Below are 11,180 nucleotides of genomic sequence, written 5' to 3'. Positions count from 1 at the left end.
TAAACCACTGTGGCACTTGAACCATTTTCCAGCAACAAAATATTTTTTTTTCAATTTCATTGTAAGTTAATCTAACATGCCCTACTTTCTGTCTGTATCATTCACCTTAAGAGGGGGGTATTGTATTACCGGCACACAGAGATACGATCTTACGTACACGTAAGCTTCTGAAGGGTCATTGACCCAGACTTTTAGCTTTTACAGGAATAAAAGAGAAAATGAAGAAAATAATCTGGGAAAAGGGTGATATATTATATCATTTTCTGAACATTATGCAACAATCTATCACAAAATCATAATTTTGTTGAATATTGAAAAAGGTCGAATTTTTGCTGGCTCGATTGCTTCGCTCATTCGCTGCTTTTAGAAGAAAAAAATTATACCATATACGCCATGTCAGCCGACTTAATTTTTTTTGCTCATTGCACCACTGTATCGTTTGAGTTGGTCTGATGTTTCATGCCTTATAGTAGTTATTCATTTCATAATTATCTCAAAGGTGTTACTAGGTGTTTTGATTTTGACACAATATTCAGAAAATTATGTCATACTCTCCCCCTTTCTGTGAAGTTTGGGTCAATAAAGCAATAAAGGCCCCTAATCCCCCATCTGTATGCCAGTACCAATCATCATATTATGAACCTTCATGGTTAAAAATTTGTTTGTAATATTTATTTATTACATGCCATTCTTGTAAGGTTAAGACTTGTGTAGGATGTTTAGATTTTTGTGGTCTGCCTCATTTTTTTTTGTCTTTCTGGTTGATGGATGGGACTCCAGGCGCCAGATCAGCTTGCAGTCTTGCCTTTCTGGTATATCCACTCTACAATCATATTGTTTCCAGATTTTTTAAAGAATGTTTTTTTTTAATATATCCTTTTTTTCAACTCTTCCTTTACTTTTTATTTTGGTTCCTTATAATTATTTTGTGCATTTTTTTATAAGAATTGACTGTGTAAATACTGTTACTGTAGATCTATACGATTCCGCTGATTTGTTAAATAAAACATACTACATTATATATATTTACATACAAAAAATGTTTTTGATTGAAATACTTAAAGGGTTCCAGGCTGAAAATAATATCTAAATAAATAAATTAAACTTCACTTAGTAAGCAAAACAATTTCATCAAAATCTGATAGCAAATATCAAAGCCATTAAATTTCATAAATGCACTCCATCACAAATATGCAATAAGTGGGGTGATAACAGAACCCCACTCTCCTTCTCATTGTTTTTGCAAGATATAATTATTTCCTATTTTCATGTGTTTATGACACGTCTCCCTTGTAACAAAATAGCCAGATGCCTTAGATCATTCAGCCACAACACATAAAACTGGTTTCAGTAACTCTCAAATCAGCAGTACATACCCCCCCCCCGCATCATTAAAAAAAAAAATTGATTTTACATGCTCACCATTCTTTCACCTTCATTCTTTCATACATTAATCTCCCTTTCCTCTTTCTTCTTTTATTACTTATTATTCCGTTTGTCCATTTTCTTTTCTCTTCCTGATCATCTCCTTTTCACTTGTTTGAAAGTAATGAAGTCTGAGAGAGGTAAATCCCCCAGCCTTCATTCTCATTCTTTCTTAACTGCTTATTCCATCTTCTCATTCAAGTATCACAACTATTCATGTATTATAAAATCATGATATAAATTTTAATGAGAACCATGTAAATATGTTTAGAGGATTGATATTTCCCTTGCTTGAGTTCAGGCAAGTATGAGGGCTGATATGGAATTTCAGATAAAATATACCATTACATATTTGTAAGCTCCAATGAAACAAGATTTTTTTGTCCTCCAGAATTTTTATTTTTTGCACTAAGCTTGAAATGCCTACACCCCTCCCATTTTCTTTGAAAAAATGTCTACAAATTGTGTAAATTAGCTTTTTGTAACAAAATACTTCCCTGAATTCCAATTTCACATTTTTAGATGAATAATAATGAGAGCCACACTCGTCCCTTTAGTAAAATATGCATGAGTTTGAAAATGGGTGTGGGCTGTAGGGATATCAAATCAAATCATAAATTAAATATATATGTACTAGAAAATGCATAGTTTAAACTTTCAAAATCAATATAGAATAAATGTTTATTTTCATACCAATACAATCATTTGACAGTATTTCTCTTGCATATACCTATTAAATAAAATATTAGAGCACGTAACAAAATATACATGACACACAAACATCATAAATATTCAAGCGCTATAAAAATGAACATATATAGTATCTGTATTTATCAATATTGTATTGATTTGGAAACATTGCTGTTTTAAGTGGAAATAAATTTTATTGAAAAAAGTGAAAGTGAATACTAGTAAATAAATAAATTAAATTCTATAACTCTAATAAGCTATGCTTTTAATTTTCAATACAAAAACAGAACGTAGACAATATTCTTTATTTATGGCTGGTGGGACAAAGTTACTCCCCGTTTTCTTTTCTAAACAAAGGGTGATAATATTTTGTTTTTTACTAAGTAGTATGGAATGCTGTTTACAGTCATTATTTTGAAATTGCCAGAACATAACACTTTCTGGAGGGAGAACAGTTCAAATGAGATTGATAATTAGGGGTGTACTGTAGCTGCTGAATGGTCAAGATCTCATATTTTACGCAAGGTCACTGTTATTTTTGTGAAAGTCAGCCGTTTTTAGTGATTTCTCATATTGGTCACATTGCAAATTTTACGGAACCGATAGAAAGGGTACCAGTAAACAAGGTGGTCAACATTTGGAACGTAGAAAGCTAAATCACGCCAACAAGTTGTAGACTTGGAAACACATGAAAAAAGATGAGGATGGTAAAATACATTATCCCTTAATGATGAAAGGAAAAAATCCCTGAACAACAAGTCACCATTCAATATGAGTGGCACATCGACTCTAAAACTCTGAAAACCTCTTCCTTGAAGTATGTAAAATTCATTTGTAACTGGGTAAACTGAATACACAGTCCATGTCAGTAGAGACATTTACAAATTACAAGTCAATCAATATACGAACACAGCACCAAATTATTTGATGCACTGACATCTTTTACATTCAACAATTTTTAATGTAGGTAAGACTCCACACTAACTTTTTTTCTTGGTGGCTCGATCAGTCCACCAAAATCATCAATTTCATATTTTTAGTGGCCCACATAGCAAAGTTGATGGCCAGAAAACATAACAATTTATCAAAACTTTAGTAGCCAAACTGGGCAACCAAGTGTGGGCTTTCGAAAAATTTTGGTGGCCCGGCTCTCATTTTTTTGTTGTCCCGGGCCACTGCTAACGTCAAGCCCTGGTGTAGGCATTCCATACATGGTTTGAATTTCATCAGAATATGTCCCAGAAAAATGTTACAGCAGACCGATAACTAACTACTGATAACGATTAAAAATAAAATCACAGCACTGTCACTGAAAATCATTATACAACATATCAAGGCGTTTTCTCTCAAGGCAATTAAGGCAATAATCTCTTACATCACAGGTCCCTTTCATACAAAAGTTCCCACTACATCATGTATATTAACTTTTCCATTACATTCTACCATGGAAACGTTGATTGTGAATGGCTGTTGAGCCCTGTTGTCATGGGAGTTGCCATTATGGCAAAGTGAACATAGCAGTAACTCTACATGAAATGGACCCCTTATTGCAAACTAAGTTTATCATAAAATCTCTTCTGGCTTATTTGTTACCAAGGTACAAAATAGCATCAATGGCATTTCCCTTTTGTCTCAAAGCTTTGATGGCCGTGTTGCGGTCCACTTTAATCTGGCTCATCACACAGGTGATGTCCTTGCCGCTCAGCCCTTCCTCATTTTCTGCAACTTCTCCAATGGCTTGAAAGACGGCTTTTTCCTTGAGGGTATCTCGTATGTTTTCTGGATTCATAATTTTCCCCCTGTGGATCAACTTCATCTGCTGGACTGGAATACACACGGTTCTTGAAATGTCCGCCAACAAGTCTGTCCCCGTAGAGCTTCTATCAAGAGTCACATGGTGCTTCTGTTTGCTTGTTTTTACTGTGACTGTCACCAGATCCCCGATGTCACCTGCTGTACTTGTTGAACATGCCGATGCTCTCTGCTCCCCAGGTTGTAGAACACTTCCTTGAATCTCCTGTTCTTTCACAGGCAAGTCATAAGCCATTTTAGAGGACAGTCTACTGTCATCCACCTTCCTTGAGCTTGGTGTTGTTTCCCCATTGAGTGTCAGGGTCTGGAAATTCACCGTTTCAATTTTAATACTGTCCCCGTCAGCTTTTGAGTGGAGATCAACTGCTCTCTTGGTGCTCCTGTCTTTTGGCAAGCAATGGAGTTTATGAGTGGGCCAGTCACGAATCTGACATTCTCTAGAACTGCAATTATAAGTGAATACAACAAATTAATAACGTAGATGTTTCAGGATCTTATTTATTAATTCATTGCAACCATTAGAATTGGATTGACAGTATGAAAGTGAAAATGGCACAATTGAATTCATAATCATATATACAAATAAATTAAAGTGGGAAATCCAGAACAATATACACTGTACATTAATATCAGCACCAAAAAGGGAAATGAGCATAAGTAAAGAAAGATCAATGAAGATATGTAAAGAAGAAATATAACAGAAAAATAGAGGGAACATGAGAAATATACAAAACAGGTGTAAATGGAATATCTAAAAAGTTGGATGACAATTACCAACATGTATTCAAAGTTGACAGAATATTCAAATGAAACAGGGAGGTAGAAAAACATATTTTTTCAAAAGTAGACGTATACCAATAGTTCAAATGGTCGGGATGATCATTTAGGAAAGAAACCAGATTGTTCTGAAGAGATCATAGTGGATAGACAGACATGATAGGAATGAGGAGATACGAGATTTAACCAACAAAAAAAAAGAAGAAAAAAAAGAAGAATGTGAAGAAGAGTGTGTAAAAGAGGAAAAAGAGACTGGTTGATCGGTCCAATAAACTACTCTTAACCCAATAGAATACAGAACTGTACTCTTGCTATTGAAGGTTGTACAGACACCAAGGGATAAAACTCTGCTCTTACTGTTTTGTTTGTACACATTAGCAAGCAAAATTGTTTTCTGTTTCTAAATTCATACTTATATTCCTTCTTTAAGTGAAGAAGGTCATATTCAAGAAAATGGGACTCAGCCTGTAACGGAAGGTGCAGGTGCTTCCCAGGAATCTTTGAAAAAATGAGAATGACCACCAAGTAAAATGCCTTCATTTGGGAGTGATGACTTTTTTGTGTTTGTCAGGAGACAAAATGCTTTTTCATTTTGCACTGATGACCTTACTTTTTTTTTTGCTCCTCAATTCGCACCCTGCTTAAATCCAACTCTGGAGATCAGTGCCTGTAATTAAAAGAGAATTTGGCAAGTTTGGTCAGGTCAAGATGAAGTAGATCTAGTATAAGTAGACCGCGATTTTCTGTGGACCTCTGTTGGTGTTTTTAGTCACGCATGTATCATTGGACTAGATTTGATACACAATGGAACAGAGACAGAGCATGCAGAGTGCGACACACACATACAAAAATAGTCCAGCCTCCGGGTCTGACAGCCCGAAGTAGCCTTGGCTTGGCCTAGCCAAAAGCTTCGATCTCTGTTATATGGTTGTTTGGCTGAACTCTGTTCACTCCACTCACCAATAACAGAGACCGAAGTTCTTACTCGATCTGTACAGGGACTCAATGGCCATATGTTTATGTATTAAGTTCGAATAAACCACGGAAGTGGGAGTCGCGCGACAGCCTAAGTCACTGTTTTTTTTCCTTTTAAGTTTATTTTTTCCCGTTTTGGTGCATTTCAGGCCAAAATAAGGCAAAACAGAATCATCTTTATTTTGGTCCAGTTCTTTTTATATATATTTTAATGAAATAAAGACAAAAATTGATGAGCCTCGTCGAAGGGGATTTTTGTATTTTTAACCCCCTAATGGCGGCTGCACGATTGCGAGCCGTCTGTGTACGAGGAGAAATAAAAAAAAACGAGCAAGTGAGTTTTCATAACTAGATCTAGTTGTTTCAGACTTCGTTTTGTGTCTTGTTGTGATCTTGTAATGGGATGGGAGATGCCTAGCTGTGTGTGATGCCGCAAAGTTTCATCTAATTTTTAAGTTTGACAATGTTTCACTTTGAAATTTTATTCATTTCTAAAACAGTTTCCAAACAATTTTTGAAATATATCTTAAAAACCCAAAATATTATTAAGATTATTTTTTATTATTAGATTTTTCTGGGTTGCTTGAAGGTTTTCCTCTTTCTCTCTTTTCTATCTTTCTTTCTTCATCCTTCTATCCTTCCTGTTTGCCTTTTTTTGTTCCATCTATCTTTATTTCCAATCTTTCCTTGCTTTCTTTCCTGATCCTTTCTCTCCCACTGTTCATTCATTCATCTTTCTTTCCTTCTTTCTCTTACTTTGTTTTTTTTTCTTTCATCATTTCCTTAAAATTATTTTGTTCCTTCCTTCTCCCTTCTTTTCATTTTTTTTTGCTTCCATTTATATTTTCTCTCTTTTTTCATTTTTTCTTCCCTCTCTTTAATACTTTTCAACCAGACCTAATTCATTCCCTTCCTTCCTGCTTTTCTTCTTTCTTTCAAAGAATGAAGGAAACATTTTTCTTTCCTTCATTCATTCATCTCCCCTTCCTTTCTTTGTTCATTTCAAAGAATGACACAAACTTTCTTTTTCTTTTTTTTATTCTTTCTCTTTTATATAACTTTCTTTTAAGTTTTATTTTCCCCCCTCATATTATTATTAGCAATTAACCATACTTCCCCCTTATTTTTTTTTACTTTCTTTCCTCTCAATTCATCTCTTTTCTTTTTCTTTCCTTTTTTTCTCTCTCTCCTTTATTCTTTTGTTCACCCTTCAGCTCCCTTCATTTTCTTTATATATTCTTTGTTTACAAGTCTAACATTGTGTACAGCCTTTTTTGATTTTTTTTAATTAAGACTCGGGGCGGTATTCTGAAAGCTCAATTAGCGCTCAATTAGCATTTTGGTATTCTGAAAAGTCACTTAAGTGCCCCTTTCCTTATTTGGCAGGGTTGCGTTGCGCGCACTTGCGATAGTACGCGTTATGACCGCGCGAAGACTTAATTGAGTAGTTAAGAGACTTTTGGTATTCTGAAGTCTCATAGCGCTCAATTAGCGGACTTTCCAGTGGGGAAAGATAAGAGGTCCATTAAGTCTCAGTCTCATCATCTCTTGCTAAATGTGGCTTTTATTTCGTATAAATATCAAATCGGTTTAATACTGCGACCAAAATTAGGAGGAAGGAAGAGAATAAAGGAGAAAGGTATAAAAAGTGAATAGAGCAAAGGAAAAGGTGGTATAGAAACAAGTAAATAAGGAATAGGGAGTATATTTGGTAATAAAGAGATTAGAAAAGAGGGAAAATGGAAACAGAAATTGTGTACTTTTAGGGGAAATATGATTATTAATTTTCTATATTTTCTTTTATTATTAGGATCATAAATAAAGTATTTTGTTTTGCACATTATTTTGAAAATAATGAGATTGCCAAATCACGGTAGGTGCAGCAGTTTTCAGGGGTGAATCAAACCTTGTTTCCGACAATAAAAAAAATAAGCATAGACCCCTTTAGTATTTAAATGAATATTCTCTCATAGAATAAAATACAAAAGAAAAAAAAATAGTGAGTAATGCCGTCGTTTTCCCCACCTATAAAATCTTAAATGTAATATTTGTACATCAAATTTTAATAACATTTTGGCTTTTTTTATAATTATGCTTGTTTGATTTTTAAAATCTTTCTATTCAAATCAGCATTTTGTTGGAGAAGATTTCTTATATAAATGAAAAGTACGTTATTTTAAAATAAGTAGGGTTTAAGTTAAAGAAGAACCCCCCCCCAAGACAGAGGCAAATAAAATATTGTAAAAAAGAAAAAAGAAAATTACAAATGGATTCAAATAGGTGGATGTGAAAATCCGAACGCTTTCGAAAAAAAGAGAAAGGCACAAAGGTACAATAAATGAGAGAGCAAGGGACAAGACAACAGTTAACTTCAACAACATAACGAACCTCTAAATCTCTGAATCTGATGCAAATACTTTTATTAGCATTATTTTTCAGCAAAAATTATTTGTAATTACCCAGGACCAAAATCCAATTGAAACCAGTTGGATTTCCAACTGGTTTCAATTGGTTTCAATTGGTTTCAACTGGTTTCAATTGGTTTTAACTGGAATTTAACAATTTCCAGTTGAAACCAATTGAAACCAGTTGGGCAACTGGAAATCCTAACTGGAACCAGTTGGGTAACTGGAAATGACTTCCAATTGGGAATGATTTCTAACTGGAACCAGTTAATTGAGTAACTGGAAATCCCAACTGGAACCAGTTGGGCAACTGGAAATCCTAACTGGAACCAGTTGGGTAACTGGAAATGACTTCCAATTGGAAATGATTTCTTACTGGAACCAGTTGAGTAACTGGAAATCCCAACTGGAACCAGTTGGGCAACTGGAAATCCTAACTGGAACCAGTTGGGTAACTGGAAATGACTTCCAATTGGAAATGATTTCTAACTGGAACCAGTTGGGCAACTGGAAATCCTAACTGGAACCAGTTGGGTAACTGGAAATGACTTCCAACTGGAAATGATTTCTAACTGGAACCAGTTGAGTAACTGGAAATCCCAACTGGAACCAGTTGGGCAACTGGAAATCCTAACTGGAACCAGTTGGGTAACTGGAAATGACTTCCAATTGGAAATGATTTCTTACTGGAACCAGTTGAGTAACTGGAAATCCCAACTGGAACCAGTTGGGCAACTGGAAATCCTAACTGGAACCAGTTGGGTAACTGGAAATGACTTCCAACTGGAAATGATTTCTAACTGGAACCAGTTGGGTAACTGGAAATCCTAACTTGAACCATTCAGTTGTGTAACTGGAAATCCTAACTGGTACCAATTGGGTAACTGAGATGACTTCTAACTGGAAAGATGGGTAACTGGAAATGAATTCTAATTGGAACCAGTTGGGTAACTGGAAATTATTTCCAATTGGTTTCCAATTGGAAATTTTCCAGTTACCCAACTGGATCCAATTGAAACCAGTTAATTTGCATATTATTTGCCAGTGTGCACAGATTAATGTTTTATGAGATTAATCATCATTAACAATGTATCTATTTAATTCTTTACAATTTCAAGTACCACACTTTTTAAAGATTAGTATTTAGAATACTTAGCAGTGAAAACCATGTTCATGAATGTTATAGATTATAATTAAAACAGATTAAAGGATAATTAGTACACCACTAACTGTTACCAAATTACATCAAATAAAAGTACATATATTTGAAGATCTTCCATATAAATATATATACATGAAAGTCTGTATTTTATCAATGCCCTTTACATTGGTATTAATAGACATATAACACTGCTTCTGTGTTGGCATGAGAAATAGTTACTGCAAATGCTAATTAATTTGTAACTAATTAAGTTCGTTCCAACTGGAAGTTCCAATTGGATCCAGTTGGAAACCAATTGGTTTCAACTGGTTCCAGTTGAAACCAGTTGCCTCCAATTGGTTTCAACTGGAACCAATTGAAACCAGTTGCCTCCAATTGGATTCAATTGGTTTTAATAGGGAAATTGGAACAACTGGAACCAATTGACAACAATTGCCAACTGGTTCCAGTTGCCCAATTGGTTTTAACTGGAACCAATTGGCAACTGGTTTTCAATTGGTTTTTAACTGGAACCAATTGGCAACTGGTTTTCAATTGGAACCAGTTGTTCCAATTTCCCTATTGAAACCAGTTGGCCAACTGGTTTCAATTGGTTTTGCCCTAATTGGTTTTAACTGGATTTTGGTCCTGGGTAAGATCGTGGCACTTACAGCAGCTGGGCGCTGTGCTGCAGCCAGCAAAGTGAAGAAACACTGCGCGCTAGCAGAAAATTTTACGTAATAAGAGCGCATTTGATTGGTTAATTCGATCGGCTCAGTAGGGGAGTGGCCTAAACTTAAGGCTTAGCAAAGGGAGTTAATTGAGCGAATTTGGAGGTACATTACTCATTAGCGCTCTATTACATGGGTAATTTAAGTGGAAACTTACGAGACTTTTCAGAATACCCCCCTCGGTCGATATCCGGCTTGGTCAATCCGCTCGTGCACCGTGCTTTGTTGATCGTCCCGTGGCGTAACCGTATGAATTTCACCCTGCTGCCCCGGCCCCTAGCCTGTGCCTCGTGCCGCGATAAGCTACGCCGGAGCTCAGGCGCCGCACCGGACAGGAAGAGCCCATGGGCGCGCGCGGCGCGGAGAGCTTTAAATTAAACTCATAATGCTAAAAATTCGGGCCAAAATTCGCAATCCTCATTATTCCTCATACCAATAAAATGTCGATTTACAACTTTTGCAGCGTTTTAGAACTTTGAACGACTTCTCACAGACGTGACAATTTGCCATTCCCGGGGGCGGTGCCATTCCCTGTCCTGGGCCTTTCCCGTAGCCGTAGGGCGCAGACATTTTGAATAAATTGCTCCTCGTTTGGCTAAATACAAAATTAGAGTGATAGATGAGTTCGACAATTGGATGCAACAAATCAGTAAAGTTTAAAAAAATAAAATTACATTGCTTTTAATATTTTAAAATTCTTAAGGGGTAATTGAATCAATACATAATTTTTTTAAACCAAATTTTAAGCCCTTCGTGAGTTTATTCGGCTAGCGCAGCAGCAGCATGCAGCGCAGCTAGCTAGCTAGTTCAGCTGATGAGCTCTCACGTGTACGTGAATCGATGTAGACGGTAGCTAGTCAGCTAGTGCGAGGTCTGCGCTCGACGATACTGCCATGACGTCTACCGACCGCCAGGGACTGGACGGGGTGGAAGTTCGACTGATACCGCTCTTCTCTCCCACTGGCCGACGGTGATGGTGACCGGGGCCCGGGGGAAGAACAACAAAGAAGAAGAAGGTGAGCTGACGGATCCCTGGCCTTGGCGCTGGCATAAGTTCCAAATTGTCATGGGTAAAATGAAAGGAAACTAATTTGAAATGATGTACCGGTATGATGGGGTGTCCAAACTTCGCGGACTTTTAAAAAATATTCATCAGGCTTAAATTTGTTCACAAAATATTCATAATTTATACAAAACCAATTCAAGAAATATTTACCACATTGA

The 11,180-nt window shown here is 36.1% G+C and overlaps 1 protein-coding gene across 1 annotated transcript; it reads right to left on the bottom strand.

Annotated features, from left to right (window-relative positions):
* Positions 1-1,646: 1,646 nt before the first annotated feature.
* On the bottom strand, positions 1,647-10,823 carry LOC135159583 (SET domain-containing protein 14-like). Its single transcript, XM_064115593.1, has 2 exons — positions 10,390-10,823; positions 1,647-4,370 (listed from the first exon to the last, which is right to left on the bottom strand). Exons 1-2 carry the CDS (start codon positions 10,524-10,526, stop codon positions 3,698-3,700), a joined length of 810 nt encoding a protein of 269 aa, XP_063971663.1. The 5' UTR covers positions 10,527-10,823; the 3' UTR covers positions 1,647-3,697.
* Between the last annotated feature and the right edge of the window lie 357 nt (positions 10,824-11,180).

This window comes from Lytechinus pictus, unplaced genomic scaffold (assembly GCF_037042905.1).
Source record: "Lytechinus pictus isolate F3 Inbred unplaced genomic scaffold, Lp3.0 scaffold_275, whole genome shotgun sequence".
Lineage (NCBI taxonomy): Eukaryota > Metazoa > Echinodermata > Echinoidea > Temnopleuroida > Toxopneustidae > Lytechinus > Lytechinus pictus.
Note: the sequence above shows the minus strand (reverse complement) of the source record. Positions and strands in the feature narration are given on the sequence as shown.